This window comes from Somniosus microcephalus, chromosome 16 (assembly GCF_052327205.1).
Source record: "Somniosus microcephalus isolate GS21.2 chromosome 16, FLI_Smic_1.0, whole genome shotgun sequence".
In the NCBI taxonomy this organism is placed as follows: Eukaryota; Metazoa; Chordata; class Chondrichthyes; order Squaliformes; family Somniosidae; genus Somniosus; species Somniosus microcephalus.
In genome coordinates, this window is record NC_141002.1 from 38,248,698 (window position 1) to 38,275,005 (window position 26,308).

The window sequence follows — 26,308 nt, forward strand, 5'->3', positions numbered from 1 at the left end:
ATGCTACAATGGGCAACATATGCAAATCTGGCCAGGATGAGTGCATCCCTTGCATCACGGGCAGCCATGTGCTCGCGTGCTGCCGCTGCTGTTGGTAGATGCGCCACCGCTCGGTCCTCCTCCCCCTCATCCTCATCTGAGGAGGCTATGAACTGAGCCACTTGCTCATCAGGAAGCTGCAAGCCATGACGCTGTGCCATGTTGTGCAGTGCACAGCAGACCATGACCATTCTGGAGGCCCTGGCTGCTGAATACTGCAGGGCTCCACCTGATCTGTCAAAGCATTGGAATCGCATCTTCAGCAAGCCAATGGTTTGCTCGATGATGGACCTGGTCGAAATGTGGCTGACATTGTAGTCTCCTCAGCCTCGTTAGCTGGACTCCTGATCAGCGTCATTAGCCCCTTCTTCAGGGGGTAGCCCTTGTCACCAAGGAGCCATCCGCTAAGTTTGGCGGATTGAAGAGCGGAGGAACACTAAAGTTCCGCAGGATGAACGAGTCATGGCAACTACCACAGAACTTGGCACAAACATGCAAAATCTCCTTCTTGTGGTTACACACCAGCTGTACGTTGAGGGAGTGGAAGCCCTTGCGGTTGACAAAGATAGCTGGGTTGTTATGGGGTGCCTAAGGGCCACATGTGTGCAGTCTATGACGCCCTGCACCATTGGCAAGGCTGCCATATTTGTAAAGCCAACTGAACGCGCGGTTACACTTGCTTGATCCCTTGAGAAGTGGATGTAATGTGCGCCTTTGCGAAAAGGGCATCGGTAACCTGCGTGATGCAACTGTGGGTGGCTGACTGGGAGATGCCACTGATGTCTGCTGATGATCCCTGGAAGGAGCCTGAGGCAAAAAAGTTGAGTGCGGTGGCGACTTCGACAGCCACTGGTAAGGGCTGTCCACCCGCTCCTCTGGGCTCCAGGTGTTGGTGCAGCAGTGCGCACGTCTCCGACAACCTCTCGCAAAACTCTCAGCCTCTTTTGGCACTGCTGCTCAGTCATATTGAAGTAGCTCAACCTCTGTCTGTAAACTGAGATGGGCGTATCTCCTACGGCGACGTGCTTCCATGCGCTGGCGCCTTCTGCCCTGTGCAGCATCAGGTGGGTGAGCAGGCGGTTGGCACTCCTGCTACTGAACTGCCTGGTTCTTCTGCTGCTGCCGTGGCTGCTCCTCATCCGAATTTGAGGTTCATGATTAAAGGAAATAAATGGTTCCCATGCTGCTGGCAGATACCTCCGTTGGGGAAGCACTCAGTCCAAGCGGGGAGAGGGTTTTCCAAGGAGGTCCCACAGTTGAGAGATAGAAGCTGCAGCACCTCTGACTTCAGTAGGCCTGCTAAAAGTGCTGAAAGACCTGTGGAACAAAAGTTCTGCCACCTGCAACTGCTCCCTGATGAAAGCTCCGTTTTAATGGTGGAGCTGTATCTGTGAGGAGGCCACCCACTTGTCAACCCGCCAGGATTAGCTGGCGTGGTTTAGGAGGGTCGTGCAACACGCACAAAATGTGGCAAAATAACAAAGGCCTGTCAAAATAGGATTATAGAGGCCCTTAATGACTATTTAAGGGTCTTAACTACCTCTCCCGACTGATGGAGGCGGGATCGAATTGCACCCATCAAACTCGCCTCCGGCAAAATTGCAGAGAGACGGGTTCCGACCCCGCCCTCACTTTTTGAAATTTTGCTAACTGCCCCGCCTCCAAACCCACCTCCTCAGGGCTGGGATAATTGCCCCCATAGTTACTATATCTGTAGACCAATTAAATAATCAAGTTTGGCTGGAGAGATTATACATGAGAAATTAGTTTATTAATTGATGTCAAGGATAATAACAAAAAAAACATACACCCACCCATTGATGTACCAGCTCTGCGCACGTAGGCTACTGTTTACTGATGTTAAAATATTACGTATAGTTCCTACACAACCAAGCTTCAGTAAGTAGTATAGCATGATGCACTTTCATGCAATGACCAACAGGGATATCTTTTACAAATATCACAGACTTCCATTCTGTCCCTAATGACAACGATGACTAAAAGAAACCAGAGGTTAAGCTTAGAACTTCATTTGTAAATAATGCATGACGCAGCAGTGTTTTACAATCACTACTAAATTTTCAGAAAATAAATAGCAGCTGATAATCAGATACCAGTGTAAATATTGCATTTACCGGTACTAGACCTATATGATTAAGAGGACTCACAGGTATAACTCCAATGCAAATTCACTGGATGCTTGATCCAAGAATTCCTTCCTTGATGACCCAGGTCTATACCAGGATTTAACATTATTGGTGCTAGATCTGTACTAGTAAATACCAAATGTAAAATAAAACAAGAATTCAATTCTGAAATTATATTTGAAGTGCCATTTTTCATATGTAACGTGTTAAACCACTTAAACTTAAAAAAGCAATCAAAGGACTGTGTAACCCAACACCGACCAGTGTTCCAACCACTGTTAAATCTGCCAAACTTTTATCTCGACTCTTTTTCGCTTAAGGAAACATAATATTTAAACATGGCTGGAACATCTGTAGGAATTCTTAGGCTTTATTTTACTTCACTTCAATTAGTGGTAGGTAGAATAGTGATCAAAGAACAGTAGTAGTTTACAGAAAATGGCAATAACTTATCATTTGTGTGCAATGCACATATTATTTAGTGTGCGTGTTAGGGCTGTGGAGGAGAATAAACTACTGTAAGCAGATCTTGATGAGATGGGGGACTGAGCCCGTGTTTGGCAAATGGCATTTAACGAATTCAGAAAAGCGTCATGTTATCCAAACATACAGAGTAATGTCATTTACCTCTGGCTCAAACAATCCGCTGTATGTTGGATTGGCTGTGCTTCTTCTCTTTCTTTCCTGGCGCCTGCTTTGGATTTCTGTAACCACGAGAACATTTCTGTTATAATCAAAGAAATCCCAAATGTTTTGTTTGAAACAAAAACTGATTAACAAAAAGAAATATGTTTTAAAGGCTTTATGTTCACTCATGTTTTCTTTAGCAGTGCTCATTAATTTTAGCTGCGATAGTATGATAAAGGCCATATATTTTACCATGTCACTATCACTAATCAATTTACAGTAACTATAATTCAAACATTATTCTATATAAAAAACATAAGTAGAGAATTTTGATTATTCTCAAAAGCTAGTAATGTGGCAGAATAAAAACATCAGTTCCTGTAACATAGAGAAAGCATCTCAAATCTATTTATAATCCTTATAATCTTCAAAAAAAGGATTACAAAACAAGACGGTCGACATAACTTGGAAAAAGAACATCTGTAGCTGGGAATAATACAAGAAAATAGTCAATTGTCCCAATTAAATTTTATGTATTCCCCACACAGCTGAAAAGATTTCTGATAGAAATGCACTTCCACAGTAAGCCAGACTTTAGGCTTAAATCATTCTCAAGTTGAACAATGCAGGCCCAACATACTTGCCCCAGGGACGAATAACAAGTTAATGGATTTGTCTCAGCAAATTCTCCTTGAGAGCCAGAGACGGAATCTTTTGTTAAGAAACAAATAAATCATTTTACACGAGAAAGTGTCTAATCATATTAGGAATTACTGGCCTGTTATTCTAGTGTTAGGTCGTTGTAATTTGTAATCAGATGGTTATAGAATCGTAGAATCTTGTAGCATAGAAGGAGCACATTCAGTTGTTTCTTGATATCACATGGAGTGAATCGAATTGGCTGATGACTGGCTTCTGTGATGGTGGGGACCTCAGGCAGAGGCCGAGATGGATCCTCCACGTGACACTTCTGGCTGAAGATGGTTGCGAACGCTTCAGCCTTGTCTTTTGCATTTACATGCTGGGCTCCGCCATCGAGGATGGGGATGTTCGTGGAGCCGCCTCCTCCCGTTAGTTCAATTGTCCACCAACATTCACAACTGGATGTGGCAGGACTGCAGAGCTTTGATCTGATCCGTTGGTTGTGGGATTGCTTAGCTCTGGCTATAGCATGCTGTTTCCGTATGTATGTAGTTCTGTGTTGTAGCTTCACCAGGTTGGCACTTCATTTTTAGGTACGCCTGGTGCTGCTCCTGGCACGCTCTTCTACACTCCTCATTGAACCAGCGTTGGTCCCCTGGCTTTATGGTAATGGTAGAGTGAGGGATATGCCAGACCATAAGGTTACAGATTGTGGTGGAATACAATTCTGCTGCTGCTGATAGCCCACAGACATCAGCACATCAAATTTAGCATGGTGGTAGTGCCACACAACACAATGGAGACTGTCTTCAGTGTGAAGACAGGAGCTCGGCCTGGAAATTCGCTATCGCCGCGCCAGGTCTTTAGCGCCCGAAATTTAGCGCTCGCCCGGATTCCCGTAGCGCCCGCCTGAAATTCAGTTGCGGCGCCCCAAGACGGAGGCGGGCGCTATTGCAGGGTTTGGCCGCCTCGCTTGGGGCGATGAAAGTCAATTTCAGGCGTCCAGCTGCCGCTGCGGCACCCGATGCGGTGCGGCAGGCTGGGGTACTGCAGGCCTCCTCCTTCTCTTAAGGAGGAGCTGCCTGCAGCCGTGAGATCGCCGCTGGATTCCCCCGGCAAATGAGCCCGGCACCACGGAGAAGTGCCGGGCTCGCGGGAGTCAGACACCAATGCCGTGGGGGGGGGGGGGGTGGTGCAGGAGTCCGGGGAGGGAGGTGCGGCCAGGCGGCCGCCGGGAAAGCGGCCGGCCGCCCCTCCACCTTTATGCGCCAGCCTCTCGGAGCTGCAAGGCCCCATTTTTCAAACGCTGTTTGCGGCCGCTACGGGCGAGGCGGCCGCAACTGAATTTGGCCGTCGGGACGGAATCGCGTTGGAACCGGGGCGCTGCGCACACCGATGACGTCATCGGTGCCGGCGCAGCGCTACCGGCTAATGCCGATTTTAGGGACCAACTGAATTTCGGGCACTAAAAAACTTCCGGCGCAAACCACTCTTTAGCCAATAAGTGGGCGCAAACGCGACTGAATTTCTAGGCCCTCATCTCCAAAATGACTGTGTGGTGGTCACTCCTACAAATACTGTCATGGACAGATGCATCTGTGACAGGTAGATTGATGAAGACGAGATCAAGTAGGTTTTTCCCTCGTGTTGGTTCTCTCACCACCAACCACAGGCCCAGTCTGGCAGCTATGTCCTTCAGGACTCGGCCAGCTCGGTCAGTAGTGGTGCTACCAAGCCACTCTTGGCAATGGACATTGAAATCCCCCATCCAGAGTACATTTTGTGCCCTTGCTACCCTCAGTGCTTCTTCGAAGTGGTGTTCAACATGGAGGAGTACTGATTCATCAGCTGAGGGAAGGCAGTAGGTGCCCATGTTTGACCTGATGCCATGAGACTTCATGGGCCCAGAATCAATGTTGAGGAGTCCCAGGGCCACTCCCTCCCGACTGTATACCACTGTGCCGCCACCTCTGGTGGGTCTGTCCTGCCGGTCGGACAGGACATACCCAGGGATGGTGATGGAGGAGTCTGGGACATTGGCTGAAAGGTATGATTCTGTGAGTAGAACTATGTCAGGCTATTGCTTGACTAATCTGTGGGACAGCTCTCCCAATTTTGGCACAAGTTCCCAGATGTTAGTGAGGAGGACTTTGCAGGGCTGACTGTGCCTTTCACAGAAATCACAGAAACCTCACAGTGCAGATAGAGGCCATTTCGGCCCATCGAGCCTGCACCGACACATATCCCACCCCCGATCCCCGTAACCCCTACACCAACACATATCCCACCCTATCCCCGTAACCCCACGTATTTAATCCCCCTAACACTAAGGGTCAATTTATCATAGCCAATCAACCTAACCTGCACATCTTTGTCGTGCCTAGGTTGATGCCAGGTGGTCCACCCAGTTTTATTCTTGGTATACTTCTTTGTAGCTTTTTGGTACAAGTGAGTGGCTTGCTAGGCCATTTCAGAGTCTCAGAGAGTTAAGAGTCTGCTGTGGGTCTGGAGCCAGACCAGGTAAGGACGGTAGATTTCCTTCCCTAAAGGAAATTAGTGAACCCGATGGGTCTTTACAACAATCCGATAATTTCACGGTCACCATTATTGATACTAGCTTTTTATTCCAGATTTATTTAATTAACTGAATTTAAATTCCTCAGCTGCCATGTGTAGCTCAGCAACCTTCTTTGTAACACTCCTTGCATCAACACAGATCCATTCCAACACCCTGCTCGTGTCAGCTTTGCATTTTTCCTCCATCTAATTCCTGCTCTTTCTACATTATTCTTTGTTCGGTTTCAGTTTGTCCCTCCTAGTTTTCTATGCATCTTGTCTCACCTCTCTGCTGCTGCGTCCTGGTGCCCCTCCCCCTGCCAAATTAGTTTAACCTACCCCACCACAACACTAGTCCCAGCCCTGTTCAGGTGCAACCAGTTCGGCTTACATAGAAACATAGAAGATAGGAGCAGGAGTAGGCCATTCAGCCCCTCGAGCCTGCTCCACCATTCAATGCGATCATGGCTTATCATCCAAATTCAGTACCCTGTCCCTGCTTTCTCCCCATATCCCTTGATCGCATTAGCCTTAAGAAATATGTCTAATTCCTTCCTAAATATATTTAATGAATTGGCCTCAACTGTCTTCTGTGGTACAGAATTCCACAGGTTCACCACTCTCTGGGTGAAGAAATTCCTCCTCATCTCAGTCCTAAATGGCTTACCCCTTATCCTTAGACTGTGACCCCTGGTTCTGGACTCCCCCGCCATCGGGAACAGCCTTCCTGCATCTAGTCTGTCTAGTCCTGTTAGAATTTTATAAGTTTCAATGAGATCTCCTCATTCTTCTAAACTCTAGCAAATATAAGCCTAATCAACCCAATCTCTCTTCATACGTCATTCCTGCCATCCCAGGTATCAGTCTGGTGAATCTTTGCTGCATTCCCTCCATGGCAAGAACATCCTTCCTCAGATAAGGCGACCAAAACTGCACACAATACTCAAGGTGTGGTCTCACCAAGGCCCTGTACAACTGCAGCAAGACATCCTTGCTCCTGTACTCGAATCCTCTCGCTATGAAGGCCAGCATACCATTTACCTTCTTAACCGCAGGCTGTGCCTGCATGCTTACCTTCAGCAACTGGTGCACAAGGACACCCAGGTCTCGTTGCACTTCCCCTTTTCCCAATCTATTGCCGTTCAGATAATAATCTGCCTTCCTGTTTTTGCCACAAAGTGGATAACCTCGCATTTATCCACATTATGCTGCATCTGCCATATCGCCCAACCTGTCCAAATCGTACTGGAGTTTCTCTGCACCCTCCTCACAGCACACACGCCCACCAAGCTTTGTGTCGTCTGCAAACTTGGAGATATTACATCGAGTTCCCGCGTCTAGATCATTAATATATATTGTGAATAACTGGGGTCCTAGCACCGATCCCTGCGGTACCCCACTAGTCACTGCCTTCCACTCAGAAAAAGACCCGTTTATTCCAACTCTTTGCTTCCTGTCTGCCAGCCAGTTCTTTATCCAAGTCAATACCTTGCCCCCAATCCCATGTGCCTTAACTTTACACGCTAGTCTCTTATACCGGACCTTATCGAAAGCCTTCTGAAAGTCCAAATACACCACATCCACTGGTTCTCCCTTATCTATTCTACCAGTTACATCCTCAAAAAATTCCAGGAGATTAGTCAAGCATGATTTACCTTTTGTAAATCCATGTTGACTTTGTCCGATCCTGTCACTGTTTTCCAAGTGCTCTGCTGTTACATCTTTTATAATGGACTCTAGCATTTTCCCCACTACCAATGTCAGGCTTACCAGTCTATAATTCCCCTTTTTCTCTCTACCACCTTTTTTCAATAGTGGGGTTACATTAGCTACCCTCCAATCCATGGGAACTGCTCCAGAGTCTATAGAATTTTGGAAGATGACCAGCAATGCATCTACTATTTCTCGGGCCACTTCCTTAAGTGCCCTAGGATGTAGATTATCAGGCCCTGGGGATTTATCGGCCTTCAATCCCGTCAATTTCCCTAACATCATTTCCCTACAAATACTGATTTCATTCAGTTCCCCCCTCTCATTAGACCCTATGTTCCCCGACATCTCTGGGAGTTTGTGTCCTCCTTTGTGAAGACAGAACCAAAGTATGTATTTAATTGGTCAGCCATGTCTTTGTTCCCCATTATAAATACCCCTGATTCTAACAGCAAGGGACCTACGCTTAACTTTACCAATCTTTTTCTCTTCACATATCTATGGAAGCTTTTACAGTCAGTTTTTATGTTCCCTGAAAGCTTACTCTCATACTCTATTTTCCCCCTCTTAATTAATCCCTTTGCCGAATCCTAAACTGCTCCCAATCCTCAGGTTTGCTGCTTTTTCTGGCCAATTTATATGTCCTCTCCTTGGATCTTATGCTATCCCTAATTTCCCTTGTTAGCCACGGTTGAGTCACCTTTTTTGTTTTATTTTTATGCCAAACAGGGATGAACAAATTCTGTAGTTCATCCATGCGATCTTTAAATGTTTGCCATTGCCTATTCACCGTCAACCCTTTAAGTAACATTCCCCAATCCATCCTAGCCAACTCGTGCCTCATACCGTCGTAGTTTCCTTTATTTAAATTCAGGACCCAAGTCTCTGAATCAACTACTTCACTCTCCATCTTAATGAAGAATTCTATCATATTATGATTGTTCCTCCCCAAGGGGCCTCGCACTACAAGATTGCTAATTAATCCTTTCTCATTACAGAATACCCAGTCTAAGATGGCCTGATCTCTCGTTGGTTCCTCGACATATTGGTCTAGGAAACCATCCCGTATACACTCCAGGAATTCCTCCTCCACAGTATTGTTACTAATTTGGTTAGATCAATCTATATGTAGATTAAAGTCACCCATGATAACTGCTGTGCCCTTATTGCACGCATCTCTAATTTCCCGTTTAATGCCATCCCCAACCTCAGCATTACTGTTTGGGGTCTGTATACAACTCCCACTAACGTTTTCTGCCCCTTGATATTTCTCAGCTCTACCCATACAGATTCCACATCATCAGAGCTAATATCCTTCCTTACTATTGTGTTAATCTCCTCTTTAACCAGCAATGCTACCCCATCGCCTTTTCCTTTTTGCCTGTCCTTTCTGAATATTGAATACCCCTGGATGTTGAATTCCCAGCCTTGGTCACCCTGGAGCCATGTCTCTGTAATCCCAATTAAATCATATCCGTTTACATCTATTTGCACAGCTAATTCATCCACCTTATTACGAATGCTCCTCGCATTAAGACACAAAGCCTTCAGGTTTGTTTTTTTTAACACTCTTAGACCTTTTAGAATTATTGTTTACTGCGGCCATGTTTGATTTACACCCTTGATTTCTCAGACTTCCACTTTTGCTTTTCTCCTTCCTGTCTTTTGCTTCTATCCTTGCTTCCCTTTCCTCTGTCTCCCTGCACAGGTTCCCAACCCCCTGCCATTTTAGTTTAAACCCTCCCCAACAGCACCAGCAAACACTCCCCTAGGACATCAGTCCCGGCTCTGCCCAGGTGCAAACCGTCCAGTTTGTACTGGTCCCACCTCCCCCAGAACCGGTTCCAATGTCCCAGGTATTTGAATCCCTCCCCCTTGCACCATTCTTCTAGCCACGTATTCATCTGAAATATCCTTCTATTTCTACTCTGACTAGCACATGGCACTGGTAGCAATCCTGAGATTACTACCTTTGAGGTCCTATTTTTTAATTTACCTCCTAACTTCCTATATTCAGCTTTTAGGACCTCATCCCGTTTTTTACCTATATCATTGGTACCTATATGCACCACGGCAACTGGCTCTTCACCCTCCCCCTCCAGCCGCTCCGAGACATCCTTGACCCTTGCACTAGGGAGGCAACATACCATCCTGGAGTCTCGTTTGCGGCCGCAGAAACGCCTATCTATTCCCCTTATAATAGAATCCCCTATCACTATAGCTCTCCCGCTCTTTTTCCTCCCGTCCCGTGCAGTAGAACCACCCATGGTGCCAGGAAGTTGGTTGCTGCTGCCTTCCCCCGATAAGCCATCCTCCCAAACAATACCCAAAGCGGTATATCTGTTTGAGAGGGGGATGGCCACAGGGGACGGCCACAGGGGACCCCGGCTTGTACGGGCCCCTCCTGCTGCAGAACTGGTCCCAATGCTGCAGAAATCTGAAGCCCTCCCTCCTGCACCACTTCTCCAGTCACACATTCACTTGCACTATCTTCTTGTTTCTGTTCTCACTAGCATATGGCACTGGGAGTAATTCAGAGATTACCACCTTTGAGGTCCTGGTCTTTAATCTTTTTCCTAGCTCCTGAAACTCTGCCTGTAGAACCTCAACCCTTTTCCTACCTATGCCATTGGATCCAACATGGACCACGACTTCTGGCTGTTCCCCTTCAACCTTCTGCACCCATTCAGTGATATCCTTTATCCTAGCACCAGAGAGGCAACACACCATTCAGCACTCACATCTGTGGTTGCAGAAACATTGTTTATCCCTCCTATAACAACTGCATTTTTACACTTTCTTGTGCACCTCTGTGCAGCCGAGTCTCCCACGGTGCCGTGGATTTGCTTCTGACTGCACTCCCCCAAGGTGTCAACACTGAATACCAGTTTGAGAGTGCCACACTTCCAGGGGATTCCTGCACTGCCTGCCTGTTCTTCCTAGTCTGCCTGGTGGTCACCCACTCCCTCTCCCAAAGTTAACATGGAGTTCTGATTAAAGATCAGAAACATTTTTTTTTTATATAGATGATAATAAATTTCCTTTTCCAACATTTTCTATTTTTATTTCGAATGGGATCATACAGACTTGAAAACCAGTGTCAAAACAATTATACATACAAAACTCCAATTATTTTCCTGAAAGATACAATAGTCTTCAGGGTATTACCATGTTATTAGCCAATGAGGTTAATGAAAATGTTTTAAATGCAAATGTTGTCAAACCACAAGCTCACTTCACCTGAAGAAGGAGCAGCGCTCCGAAAGCTTGTGATTTCAAATAAAGCTGTTGGACTATAACCTGGTGTTGTGTGACTTCTTACATTTGTCCACCCCAGTCCAACTCCGGCATCTCCACACCACAAGCTCACCCAACACAATAGCAAAATACTACGGATGCTGGAAATCTGAAACAACAACAGAAAATGCTGGAAACACTCAGCAGGTCAGGCAGCATCGTGGAGAGAGAAACAGAGTTAACATTTCAGGTCGATGGCCCTTCGTCAGATCGACCTGAGACGTTAACTCTGTTTCTCTCTTCATGATGCTGCCTGACCTGCTAAGTGTTGCCCGCATGTTATGTTTTATTCCTGAATGAATGGGCTTTTCTCAGTCCTATATTCTAATGTTAGATAGTAATCTTCCAAACTGTCACATGGTGAGCTTTTGATTTCATGGAAACTATGAGATAAATACAAAGCAGAGTCAAGGCAGGAAAATTGGAAACAGTCAACTGTTCTTGCAGATCTTCTGCCAGCTGCTCAGAATTCACAGTAAACAGACTTATGGAAACAGGTCTTTGGTATCAAAGATGGCGACTGCCGCAGAAGAGAATCCAAGCCACAAAGAAATTGCTTTTTTTTTTTTAAATTAAAAAAAAATTAGCACTGTTTCATGACGTGCAATTTGACTTACCTTCCAGGTGCTCTGTAGTAACTAGGCCTAGGGACACCATAAAGGCAAGTTTCTGCAAATTTAAAAACATATATTATTGGCAGTCTCTATGAAGCCAGTCCCACTAAGGGTCAATGGCCTAGAAATTCACTATGGCCCCGCCAGCTGGCTAGCGCCCAAAAGTTAGCGCTGGGCGCGGAGCCATTTGCGACCGTCAGATATTCACTTTTTGCGCCCCAAGTCGGAACCGGGCGCTATTCCAGGGTGTGCCCGCCCCCGCTTGGGGGGCTGAAACTGAATTTCAGCGCTCTAGGTGCCGCTGCGCCACCCGATGCGGTGCGGCAGGCTGCGGTACTGCAGGCCTCCTCCTTCTCTTAAGGTGGAGGTGTCTGCAACGGGGAGATCGCCGCTGGATTGTGCCGGCAAATGAGCCCGGCACCACGGAGAAGTGCCGGGCTCGCGGAAAGCAGCCGGCAATGCCGCGGGGGGGGGGGGGGGGGGGAGTGGTGGAGGAGGCCGGGGAAGGAGGTGCGGGCAGGCGTCCGCCAAAAAAGCGGCCGGCCGCACCTCCACCTTTATGCGCCCCACTAAGGCTGCAGTAAGGCCCTGGTCTCCGGATGTTAGTAGCGGCCGCCACGGAGGAGGCGGCGGCAACTGAATATGGGCATCGGGGCGGAAACGGGGCACTGCGCACACCGATGACGTCATCGGTGCCGGCGCAGCGCTACCGGCTACCGCCGCCATTACCGCCGAGCTCAATATCAGCGCAACCTCCTCTACTGGCGCAGAAGCCCTCTTTAGGCGGTAACTGGGCGCAAAGCTTGCAGCGCCTTACTGAATTTCTAGGCCAATGATTCTTAACAACACCAACTACAACAACAACTTGCATTTATATTGTAAAACGTCCCAAGGCACTTTCATAGGAGCGTTACAAAACAAAATTTGACACCGAGTCACATAAGGAGATACTAGGACAAACACTTGGTCAAAGAGGTAGGTTTTAAGGAGCGTCTTAAAGGAGGAGAGAGAGAGAGAGAGAGAGAGAGAGGTGGAGAGGCTTAGGAAGGGAATTCGAGCTTAGGGCCCAGGCAACTGAAGGTATGGCTGACAATATTGGAGCGATTAAAATCAGGAATGTGCAAGAGGCCAGAATTGGAGGAGCACAGAGGGGCAGCATGTAGATGAAAAATAGGATGGAGCCAAGGAGAGATCCTTGGAGCACTCCTTAATAGTGCGCAAGCGGAAGAGAAGCTATTACAGGTGATTCTCTGACTACGACAGGATAGGTAAGAATGGAACCAGGTGAGGGCAGTCCCATCTAGCTGGACGATGGATTAGAGGCATTGGAGGAGGATGGTGTGGTCAACTGCGTCAAAGGCTGCAGACAGAACGAGGGGGATGAGAAGGGATAGTTTATCATGGTCAGTCACATAGGTGACTTTGATAAGGGCCGTTTCAGTGGTGTGGCAGGGGTGGAAACCTGATTGGAAGGGTTCAAACATGGAGTTACGGGAAAGATGGGTGTGGATTTCAGAGGCGACAACACATTAGAGGACTTGTGAGGAAAGGGAAGTTGGAGATAAAGAGCAGCATCTGCTGCTGTGCTAATCACAGGTCTGACCTGCGCTTTGTAATTAATGCAGAAAATTTCAGTTTATATTACATTACCTGCTTGTTACTTTGCTGTAATAGAATGACACAATCTAAATGTATGGAAAGGTTATACTTATCGTCATTTACTTTACTGGAGAGACAGGACAAAGCACTCATGAGTAAATCTATTGTGTCAAACATAGGAACAGGAGTAGGCCATTCAGACCCTCAAGCCTGTTCCAATATTCATTTAGATCAAGTATCTTAACTTCATTTAGATCAAGTATCTTAACTTCACTTACCCACCTTGGTTCTGTATTCCTTAATACCCTTACCTAACAAAAATCTATCAATCTCAGTTCTGAAATTTTCAACTGACCTAATCTCAACAGATTTTTGGGGAGTTAGTTCCAGATTTCCACTACCCTGTGTGAAGAGGTGCTTCCTGACATCGCCCATGAACAGCCTAGCCGTAATTTATTTATGCCCCCTTGTTCTGGATTCCTCCACCAAAAGAAATAGTTTCTCTCTTTCTACCCCATCAAATCCTTCAATCATCTTAAACACCTCAATTAATTCACCCCTTAATCTTCTATACTCAAGGGAATACAAGTCTAGTCTATGCAACCTATCTTCATAATTTAACCCTTTTAGCCCCAGTGTCATTCTGGTGAATCTGCGCTGCACCCACTCCAAGGCCAATATATCCTTCCCGAGGTGCGGTGCCCAGAACAGAACACAATACTCCAGATCTGGTCTAACCAGACCTTTTTAATACAACTGTGGCCTAACTTCCACTCCTTTGTATTACAGCCCCTTTGCGATAAAGGCTAACATTCCATTAGCCTTTTCAATTATTTTTTGTATCTGTCCACTAGTTTTTAAGCGATTTTTGTACATCGGCCACTAAATCTCTCTGCTCCTCCAGAGTTTCGAGATCCTCACCATTTAGAAAATACTCTGATCTATCCTTTTTAGGTTCAAACCTCATGCTTCCCACGCTGAACTCCATCTGCCACAGTTTTGCCAACTCACTTAATCTATTAATGTCCCCTTGCACCTTTCTGCTACCATCTACATCTACCCCTCCTCTCCCCTTCTAGCATTCTGAAGGGACCATTCCCTCCATGACACCCTGGGTCCACTCTTTAATGACACCCAACACCGGCTCCCCTTCCCACGGCACCAAAGTGCAGGAGATGCAATACCTGCCCTTGCACCTCCTCCCTTCCCACCATTCAGGGCCCCAAACACTCTTTCCAGGTTAAACAGCGATTTATACATACTTCATAGAATCACAGAATAATGCAGCCAGAAAGAGGCTATTCGGCCAATTGCGCCTCTTTGAAAGAGTTATCCAATTCACCCAACTCCCCAGCTCTGTCCCCCATAGCCCTGTAAATTCTTTCCCTTCAAGTATTTATCCAATTCCCTTTTGAAAGTTACTATTGAATCTGCTTCCACCATCCTTTCAGGCAATGCATTCAAGATCACAACAATTTGCTGTGTAAATTTTATTCCCTTATGTCGCCTCTAGTTCTTTTGCCTATCACCTTAAATCGGTGTCTTCTGGTTATTGACCCTTCTGCCACTGGAAACAGTTTCTCCTTATTTACTCTTATCAAAAAAGTGTTCATGATTTTGAACACCTCTATCAAATCTCCTCTTAACGTTCTCTGCTCTGAGGCAGTCTTTCCGCATAACTGAAGTCCCTCATCCCTGGTACCCTTCCAGCAAATCTCTTCTGCACCCCTTCTAAGGCCTTGACATCCTTCCAAAAGTGTGGTGCCCAGAATTGAACAATACTCAAGCTGGGGCCTAGCCAATGTTTTATAAAGGTTTAGCATAACTTCCTTGCAATTGTACTCTATGCCTTTATTAATAAAGCCAAAGGTCTCGTATGCCTTTTTAACAGCCTTCTCAACTTGTCCCGTCACCTTCAAAGGCTTGTGTACATATACCCCCAGGTCTCTCTGTTCCTCCACCACCTTTAAAATTGTATCATTTAGTTTATATTGCCTCTCCTCATTCCTCGTATTAAAATGAATCACTTCACACTTCTCTGCGTTAAATTTCATCTGCCATGTGTCTGCCCATTTCACCAATCTGTCTATGTCCTCCTGAAGTCTGTTACTATCCTCCTCACACTTGACTACATTGCTGGGTTTTGGGTCATCTGCAAACTTTGAAATTATGCCCTGTATACCCAAGTCCAGGTCATTAATATACATCAAAAAGAGCAGTGGTCCCAACACCGACCCCTGGGGGACACCACTGCACATTTCCCTCCAGTCTGAAAAACAACTGTTGCCCACTACTATGCTTTCTGTACCTTAGCCAATTTTGTATCCATGCTGCCACTGACCCTTTAATCCCATGGACTTCAATTTTGCTAACAAGTTCCATTACGTGGTAATTTATCAAACGCCTTTTGAAGCTCCATATACACAACATCAACAACTCTCTCTGTTACTTCATAAAAGAACTCAATCAAGTTAGTCAAACATAATTTTCCTTTAATAAATCCGTGCTGGCTTTCATTTATTAATCCATATTTTTCCAAGTGCCAATTCATTTGTCCCGGATTGATGTCTCAAAGTTTCCCCACCACCGATATTTGGCTGACTGGCCTGTAGTTACCAGGTTTATCCCTCTTTTTTTGAACGTGGGTGTAACATTTGCAATTCTCCAGTCCTCTGGCACCACTCCCATATCTAAGGAAGATTAGAAGATTGTGGCCAGAGCCTCTGCAACTTCCACCGTTACTTCCCTCAGCAACCTAGGATGCATCCCACCAGGTGACTTTTCTACTTTGAGCGCTGCCAACCTTTTTAGTACCTCCTCTTTATCTATTTTTATTGTATGTAATTTCTCTACTACCTCCTACTTGACTGTGATATTGGCAGCATCCGCTTCTTTACTGAAAACAAATGCAAAGTACTCATTTAGTACCTCAGCTACCACAAGATCATCTTTTTGGTCTCTAATCCGCCCCATCCTTTCTTTGACTATTTGCATATTGGTGGCCTCTGGTGGGTAGGAAGTGTCAGAATCGTGAAGTATAAGGCATCACAACTGTATGGGATAGGCTATATGTATGTGTCCGACGTTTTGATATGCTCATAAAAGAGCAGGACCCAATGGAAGGAAACAATTATGAAAATAGAAAAAACAAGTCTAAATTTAATACAGTGGATATGAATCAATTAAATCAAATGTCATGTGGAAGGGGCTTCTACTGGGATCGAGAGGGGGCAAATGAGCAGCGAGAAAAGCAGCAATGAACTGAAACTTTGTGAACTTAAGTGAAACACAGGAAGGAAACAAAAATATTTTAAAAATCAGGGCTTACTTGTAAGCAAGGAGAACAATATAATTCTCCTCTCATAGGGTTAGGAAACGCAACATTGGGGATCAATGATCTGCTGGAGCGGGAACTGGAGCAGGTCTTTCGGTGGATGCGAGGGAGTAATCTGGAGCAATAAATCAGATCCACTACAATACGACTGTTGTTGGGTGAGAAGCAGGAACTGGAGAGGATCTCTCTCCTCATTAGGTGAGGCAATGTGAACAGGGAGCAATATTGGGGACCAATGATCCTTTGGAGTGGTAACCAGAGCAGGTCACTCATCTGGTCAACTGAATTTTAACAGGATCCTTCTCAGGTTGGGAGCAAAAACTGGAATGGGACTCTCCGAGCAAGGGGTGAGGTTTGGGAACTGGAGTGGACCCATTGTCGGCTGAGGAGTGGGAAGTGCAACAGGCCACACATTCAATTGAGTGTGGAAACAAGATAGGGTTACTTGGTACATCAGGATAGGCAACTGGGATGGGCCTGTTCCACTGGATGAAGTGGAAATAAATTACTCAATTAAAAGTTAACTGACTTGCAGGACCAACTTAACTGAAAGGAAACAGTGGGGGAGAAGGAATGCACAACAGCAGCCTAGTGGCAGACGTCTATGTCATCACACCGCGACAAGCAACTGTGGACATAAGCAATTGCCATTATAAATCTCTGCATACTAAAATATTGACAAACGAGTTACCAAAAAATCATGACAACAGCAAGAAAGATTTGTGGAGAAGAAGTGTAATCCCCACGAAAGATTTTCAATATATAGATTAGCGTAGATGAATCCTGACAATAAGCCGGATCCCACCACTCACAATGTCCTTTTGTCCTTTGCTATTTCTCCCTTAAATAGTTCATTTACAAGTTGTGTGCAAGTGCAAATTTAAAGTAAGGAAATGTAACCACTCCCTCTTCTTCACTTTGAAAAGGTTTACCTCAGGATTTTCTTCTCTCTTTGATTTTGTGGAAAGATGGCCCTGAGGTTGTTCTCCTGAAGTTTTCCTTTTTTCTGTCAGGTGTTCTGTTTGGGTCTGACTTTGTGGCTGAATGATTAATACCTACAAAAATGACAAAAAGTGAGTGACCGAACATTCACAAGATTCCATTATTAACATACACAAGACTATGCTCTCAAGTAATGGAAAAATCTTGAACACTGCATTCAGATGATGAAAAAAACCCAAAGGTGTGGAACATTAACTTACAAAAACATCTTCAGGACAAATTCATGAAGTACATAAATGTTAATTTACTATTTAGGGCAGGATTAACCTTGACCCGACTCTTAATCCAACTAGCATTGCCACTTGCCACTCCCTGCTGCCTCCTTTCACCACTCGCCCCAAGCCAAGCACCCATGCCTTTCCCCAAATATGCCACTGTCAACCTGCCCCCAACAACACTCATCACTATGCTTTTCTTAGCAGCAACCTGTATCACCCTCCCCAATGTTCCCACACCCTGCCCCTACCATCCCACTACATCTCCGTCTTTGATACCCACCTCCCAGTCCCACTAGACCCTGGAAACATCTTCCCAGTGCTCACAAACACTTGGACTGCTCTCCCGCAGCTCAACCATTCCCGCCTACCACTATCCACCCTCAAGCACTCATGCCTTCTTGTCCTCTTACACCAACTTTTGCAAACACCTTTTATTATTCCCATGCTGAGTGCCTAGTCCCTTCCACCACTCACAACTCCCTCCTACTATGTTGCTGGTTAAAGAAGGGATTAACACAATTGTAAGGAAGGATATTAGCTCTGATAATGTGGAATCTGTATGGGTAGAACTGAGAAATACCAAGGGGCAGAAAACGTTAGTGGGAGTGGTATATAGACCTCCAAACAGTAATGCGGAGGTTGGGGACGGCATTAAAAAGGGAAATTAGAGAAGCGTGCAATAAGGGCACAGCAGTCATCATGGGTGACTTTAATCTACATATAGATTGGGCTAACCAAATTAGTAACAATACTGTGGAGGAGGAATTCCTGGAGTGTTAAAGGGATGGTTTCCTGGACCAATATGTCGAGAAACCAACCAGAGATCAGACCATCTTAGACTGGGTATTATGTAACGAGAAAGGATTAATTAGCAATCTTGTTGTACGAGGCCCCTTGAGTCGGAGCGATCATAATATGATCGAATTCTTCATTAAGATGGAGAATGAAGTAGTCGACTCAAGAGACTAGGGTCCTGAATTTAAATAAAGGAAACTACGATGGTCTGAGGCGCGAGTTGGGTAGGATTGATTGCGGAATGTCACTCAAAGGGTTGACGGTGGATAGGCAATAGCAAACATTCAAAGACCGCATGGATGAACTATAGAATTTGTTCATCCCAGTTTGGCATAAAAATAAAGCAAAAATGGTGACTCAACCGTGGCTAAGGGAAATTAGGGATAGCATAAGATCCAAGGAGAGGACATATAAATTGGCCAGAAAAAGCAGTAAACTTGAGGATTGGGAGCAGTTTAGGATTCAACAAAGGAATTAATTAAGAAAGGGAAAATAGAATATGAGAGTAAGCTTGCAGGGAACATAAAAACTGACTGTAAAAGCTTCTATAGATATGTGAAGAGAAAAAGATTGGTGAAGTCAAGTGTAGGTCCCTTGCAGTCAGAATCAGGGGAATTTATAATGGGGAGCAAAGAAATGGCAGACCAATTAAATACATATTTTGGTTCTGTCTTCACAAAGGAGGACACAAATAACCTCCCAGAGATGTCGGGGAACATAGGGTCTGATGAAAGGGAGGAACTGAAAGAAATCAGTATTTGTAGGGAAATGGTGTTGGGGAAATTGATGGGATTGAAGGCCGATAAATCCCCAGGGCCTGATAATCTACACCCTAGGGTACGTAAGGAAGTGGCCGTAGAAATAGTTGATGCTTTGCTGTTCATCTTCCAGCATTCGATGGAATCTGGAACAGTACCCATGGATTGGAAGGTAGCTAATATGTTACCCCACTATTCAAAAAAGGTGGTAGAGAGAAAACAGGGAATTACAGACCGGTAAGCCTGACATCGGTAGTGGGGAAAATGCTAGAGTCCATTATAAAAGATGTAATAGCAGAGCACTTGGAAAACAGTGACAGGATCGGACAAAGTCAACATGGATTTACAAAAGGTAAATCGTGCTTGACTAATCTACTGGAATTTTTTGAGGATGTAACTGGTAAAATAGATAAGGGAGAACCAGTGGATGTGGTGTATTTGGACTTTCAGAAGGCTTTTGATAAGGTCCCGCATAAGAGATTAGCGTGTAAAGTTAAGGCACATGGGATTGGGGGCAAGATATTGACTTGGATAGAGAACTGGTTGGCAGACAGAAAGCAAAGAGTTGGAATAAACGGGTCTTTTGCCGAGTGACAAGCAGTGACTAGTGGAGTACCGCAGGGATCGGTCCTTGGGCCCCAGCTATTCACAATATATATTAATGATCTAGACAAGGGAACTAGATGTAATATCTCCAAATTTGCAGACAACACAAAGCTGGGTGGGTGTGTGTGCTGTGAGGAGGATGCCAAGAAACTCCAGGATGATTTGGACAGGTTGGGTGATTGGGCAAAAGCATGGCAGATGCAATATAACGTGGATAAATGCGAAGTTATCCACTTTGGTGGCAAAAACAGGAAGGCAGATTATTATCTGAATGGCAATAGATTGGGAGAAGGGGAAGTGCAATGAGACCTGGGTGTCCTAGTGCACCAGTCGCTGAAGGTAAGCATGCAGGTGCAGCAGGCGGTTAAGGCGGCAAATGGCATGTTGGCCTTCGTAGCGAGAGGGTTTGAGTACAGGAACAAGGATGTCTTGCTGCAGTTGTACAGGGCCTTGGTGAGACCACACCTTGAGTATTGTGTGCAGTTTTGGTCGCCTTATCTGAGGAAGGATGTTCTTGCCATGGAAGGAGTTCAGCGAAGATTCACCAGGCTGATACCTGGGATGGCAGGAATGACGTATGAGGAGAGATTGGGTCGATTGGGCTTGTACTCGCTGGAGTTTAGAAGAATGAGAGGGGATCTCATTGAAACTTATAAAATTCTGACAGGACTGGACAGACTAGATGCGGGAAGGATGTTCCCGATCGTCGGAGAGTCCAGAACCAGGGGTCACAGTCTAAGGATAAGGGGTAGGCCATTTAGGACAGAAATGAGGAGGAATTTCTTCACCCAGAGAGTGGTGAACCTGTGGAATTCTCTACCACAGAAGGCAGTAGGGGCCAATACATTAAATATATTCAAGAAGGAGTTGGATATATTTCTTACAGCTAAAGGGATCAAGGGGTATGGGGAGAAAGCAGGGACCGGGTACTGAATTTGGATGATCAGCCATGATCGCACTGAATGGCGGAGCAGGCTCGAGGGGCCGAATGGCCTACTCCTGCTCCTATCTTCTATGTTTCTATGTTGTATTCCAAATGACATACCTTCTCCATTCCCACACTCGAACGCCTTTTCTTACCCAGGCTTTCCCACCACTTGCCATTCATTCACTCATTACATTTTCCACAACTTCCATGTCTTCCTGCACTCTTTTTGCTCCTTCCACCCTTAATGCTCATCCCTCCCACCATATTTTGCTACCATAAATCAATGGGCCTGATAATACATTGTCCGTTGTATGACACAAGATCCCAACTGTTATAAAACAGAGTACCCTCCGACTTGACCAAATCAAACTCAGCACCATCTCCCATTCTACCAAACCAAGCACCACCCCCCCACTTTTACAAGACCCAGTAGCATCCACACCTCTATTACTGAAACCCAAAGAACGTCAACCCCACGAACGCTAAATTTCAAAGCCTTCCATCAGCCTCCTCCCGCCTCCACACTACGGCCTAGAAATTCAGTCGCGTTTGCGCCCACTTATTGGCTATAAAGTGGTTTGCGCCGGAAGTTTTTTAGCGCCCGAAATTGAGTTGGTCCCTAACATCGGCGTTAGCCGGTAGCGCTGCGCCGGCACCGATGACGTCATCGGTGTGCGCAGCGCCCCGGTTCCAATGGTAATCCGTCCCGATGGCCAAATTCAGTTGCGGCCGCCTCGCCCGTCGCGGCCGCAAACAGCGTTTGCAAAACGGTGCCTTACAGCTCCGAGAGGCCGGCGCATAAAGGTGGAGGGGCGGCCGGCCGCTTTCCCGGCGGCCGCCTGGCCGCACCTCCCTCCCCGGACTCCTGCACCACCCCCCCGCGGCATTGGTGTGACTCCCGCGAGCCTGGCACTTCTCCGTGGTGCCAGGCTCATTTGACGGGGGAATCCAGCGGCGATCTCACGGCTGCAGGCAGCTCCTCCTTAAGAGAAGGAGGAGGCCTGCAGTACCCCAGCCTGCCGCACCGCATCGGTTGCCGCAGCGGCAGCTGGGCGCCGGAAACTGACATTCTTCGCCCCAAACGAGGCGGCCAAACCCTCCAATAGCGCCCGCCTCCGTCTTGGGGCGGCGCTACTGAACTTCAGGCGGGCGCTAGGGGAATCCGGCCCAGCGCTAAATTTCGGGCACTAAAGACCTGGCGCGGCGATACCGAATTTTTAGCCCTACGACTATTCACCTTCTACTTACTGACAATTGTAAAAATCTTCCCAACATCTTCTACTCTATCCTGGGATAAGAAAGTATACATGCATTAAGAATCATATAATACAGTAATAATCAAGGCCACTCATTTAATTTTCATAGAAAAATGGTCAGTTAGTAAAATTTGATTCCCAAAACACGATAGGACCCAAAATACCATGCAGTAAAAATGGAATTCACATTTCATCACTGTAAACATTGTCCACTGCATGTCATAATACCCTTGCTGTATCCTCCAACTGACTTTGAGCAGTGCTATGGGAGACACTCATATCGCTCAAAAAAGACGCAACATGCCCACAGATCGATCAAACACTGTAATAATGGATTTTGGGGAATACAGCAGTACAGAATGAACAAGATGCACAGCTTATGAATCATCCAGTATTGGATAAGCAGAAATTTCCTCCAATTAAATATTGGGAAGAACAAAGCTACTGTCGTTGGACCCCGCCACAAACTCTGTTCTATAGCCACCGACCATCCCTCTCCCTGGCCACTGTCTGAAGCTGAACCAGACCGTGCGCAACCTTGGTGTCCTATCTGATCCTGAGAAGAGCTTCTGACCCCCCTTATCAACTCCATCACCAGGATTGCCTACTTCCACCTCCGTAACGTCGCCTTGTCTCCACCCCTGCCTCAGTTCATCTGCTGCTGAAACCCTCACCCATGTCTTTGCTACCGCTAGACTTGACTATTCCAATGCTCTCCTGGCCTACCTTGCACTCTCCGTAAACTTGAGCCCATCCAAAACTCTGCTGTCTGCATCCTAACTCGCACCAAGTCCCATTCACCCATCACCCTCGCTGACCAACACTGGCTCCCTGTCTGGCAACGCCTCAATTTTAAATTCTCATCCTGGTTTTCAAATCCCTCCATGGCTTTGCCCCTTCCCATCTCTGTAACCTCCTCCAAATCCCTCCATGGCTTTGCCCCTTCCCATCTCTGTAACCTCCTCCAGCCCTACAACCCTCTGAGATCTCTGCGTTCCTCCAATTTTGGCCTCTTACATGTTGCCAATTTTCATCGCTCCACCTTTGGCAACCATGCCTCAGCTGCCTGGGCGCTAAGCTCTGGAATTCCCTCCCTAAACCGCTCCATCTCACTACCACACTCTCCTCCTTTAAGACGCTCCTTAAAACTTACCTCTTTGAACAACTTTTGGTCACTTGTCCTAGTATCTCATAGGGCTCGTTGTCAAATTTTGTTTGATCATGCTCCTGTGAAGCACCTTGGGAAGTTTTATTACATTAAAGGGAAGTTGTTGATCAATGGGTTCCTTAAATGAAACTGTTGTCATGAATTCCACACTGCTGAAACAATGCTATTTATACATTGATCAAAAAGTTTAAATTTCCTTCTCTTTAAAGATTTTGGCAATTTTATTTTGTTTCAATTCCACTCACTCCTTCCCCAACTCAATTATAGGAGTGCCGTCAAAATGCTGCCAACCCATTTCTAGCAATGGCAAGCCATAACTGTCCCTGCAAATTTCACTTTGTGACGTCACCACCATCAGAATCCATGGAAGTGAATATTAGACTGGAAAAGGATATTGTCCATTCTGTAGTGAGACTAGACATTGTGTTAAGAAATGTAGTGGTCAAGTTATTGAGACAAAGAAATTGCATGCTGCAAAGACAATCATTATGAATTTACATGATGCAAATTCGCCATATAGTTCAACAGGAAGGGAAGTCTACAGGGGGAAGGAGGAGGAGTATTTTTTCAATATATTCCCTTATTCCAGAATGAAAAATACACACTATTATTTTAAAAGAAATGTCAATTTTATTGCACTCATGGAGAGCCTCTCTTACTGTTAGGTTACTCCAATGACATCACTGATGAGGACCATGCCAATGCATTTGGGAGTATTTCATGATTTAAAATTGGCCTGATAGCCACTTGGGAAACAATGCCACTGACTGGGGATACAGAAAGGGGAATGTAATGAATCATAACAAGATTCATCTATCTCTGGATTACGTATAAATATATTATAGTTTGGTCCAACCGTACCAGATTTGTTTATTTTCCCTTTGTCAAACTTTTTCTTCAAAGTTGATCCTTACCTTGTCTGTGCTGAGTAGAAGAGGTTGGACACTGATAGTGTCACTGGTCAGGGAGACTGTACTGCTGCTCATGGAACTGCCATTGTTGGGAGAGGCAGAGATGATCGCAAAAGCCACTCCAGCACTGCTGATTGGTGTGGAGACCAATGGTGACTCTGTAAAACTGTGTGTTTGGCCTGTTGATGTGTGCACATGGTTGACAGTGTTGTTGGCAGTTGGAAGAGCTGGACTTGGGTTCTTGATGCTGACTACAGTGGTCTTCTGAAGAGACTGAGACTGACTGGAAGTCTGGTCACGGCACAGAGTGACTGAGAGGCTGTCTGGAATCAGGGTCTTTGGCCTAACCTGCAGAAACAAGTATATCATAAAACCTTAAAACAGATTTTTTAAAATTATTTCCTTAAACAGATGATTAAACATTTCACTGTACTTTACTCAAGCGTTGTCTATTCTTAACGAGTAGCCTAACAGCATGAACAACCCTTTATAGGAGTGCATGCGTTTTTGGATATAGGGCAGCCAGGAACAACTCTAAACAAGGTACGTGCTTCACAAAACGGAATCTGTAGTTATTGAACTCACAAAAGCTAAATACTGTGCGTTGAAGTGTTAAAGAGCAAGTGCAGAGCCCTCCTTTTGCATGTACCAAAAACCCTAGTTTAAATTAATGATTTATACTTTCTTCCCAAGTGTAATATATGCAAGTATTTGGTTACCTGGGCATTGACAGCTTCCCAGCGCTTTGTCCGAGTGGCATGTGAATGAGCTTTCACGAGGAATGCCAGCAGGCAATTTTACCATAGGGATCATCATGGTCAAAGATAATCCTGTCTTCATCTGACAACCACACACACACACTTTCCAGCAGTTACTAAATAACAATTAGAAGTGGGAACCCTGGATTCTTTTACCTGTCCCTAGTCAAAAGACACTGAGGCCTACCTGACTAAGGTCAACTAATTTAACAGACAGAACATCAAATCTGGAACCCACTTGGTCTGTATGGCTCAATAAAGCACCAGGGGTGGGGGTAGGGTGTTGAGGAAAGAAAGTTTCCTGCTGTTCATTAACTACAGCAAAATTCCAAATGTGTTCTTTATACATGTTTATAATTTTATTATGAATAAAGTCTGGACATTTTGTATGCTAGTATTTTATATGCCTAATGATTAATTAAAGGGGCCACTTCTGGTTTATTTTGTTGCCCATTAGGGCAAAGGTGATGCAAAAAAATGTCGCTTTTTCAACATCAAGCACTCGCTGCATGGCAAGTAAAACTACCTGTCCTAAAAGAGGTCTCCACGACACAGATATGATTTTTTCCATTTCCTATAGTAGCTGTCCTTATTGAAAGAGATTACCAATTTAGTGGCAATTTATGCCAAACTATGAGCAGTTTTGTGTCTGTAATTACACCCACTTGGAACTAAGCATACTAAATCCAACTGCAAGTTAAAATTATTCCATAGAAATGGTTTCCTTTATGACAGCACCAGTTTATAGATAGACTAGCAGGGGAGCCTGGCGTTGCCAGGGCAATTTTGGGCCGCGCGGTCTCCATGCCCGTGTGTCCCCCCCCTCTCTGTCCCTCTCCCCGTGCTGTCCTCTCCCTGCCTCCCTCCCTCCCCTCCCCCTACCTCCCCTTCTGAGAGCGGCCGTGCAGGGCCTAGCGCTTGAGGCGCGGCCGGGCTGTGACGGACCCAAGCTGAGCTCTCTCGCGGATCGCGCGGCTGACGGGCGGCCGCTGCCCCGACCGCTGTGTGTGTCGGGCCGAGCGGTTGCGAGGCACGGCCCGAGTGAGCCCAACTTACCTGCCGGTGCGGCGGGGCAGGAGCGGGATCGGGAGCCGCAATGTGAGGGTTGCTGTGGGGATGGAGCTCCCCCGCGGGTGGCGCGGTTGACGGTCGGCCGCTGCCGATGACCCGCCCGCTGCGTGGAAACTCACCTGCTGCTGCCGGAGTTGGAATGTGGGGGTTTGTTTGGCTGGTGGTGTCCCTGTGGGGATGAAAAAAATGGCGGCGAAGTTTAGGGAGACTGGAGCATTAGGTCCCGCCTGTGACGCACTGATTGGTCAACCATCAGGTGAGTGAACTGTAGG

The 26,308-nt window shown here is 46.0% G+C and overlaps 1 protein-coding gene across 2 annotated transcripts in view; it reads right to left on the minus strand.

The window, feature by feature from the left end:
* The window catches only part of phf21b (PHD finger protein 21B), a 208,739-nt gene that overhangs the window by 39,166 nt on the left and 143,265 nt on the right, over positions 1 to 26,308 (minus strand). For both annotated transcript variants that reach the window (XM_086008816.1, XM_086008815.1), the window contains exons 7-10: positions 24,211 to 24,555; positions 17,498 to 17,620; positions 11,636 to 11,687; positions 2,814 to 2,890 (exon numbers count right to left, since the gene is read on the minus strand). In XM_086008816.1, coding sequence (XP_085864942.1) covers positions 2,814 to 2,890; positions 11,636 to 11,687; positions 17,498 to 17,620; positions 24,211 to 24,555 — 597 coding nt within the window. The remainder of the gene's footprint in view (positions 1 to 2,813; positions 2,891 to 11,635; positions 11,688 to 17,497; positions 17,621 to 24,210; positions 24,556 to 26,308) is intronic.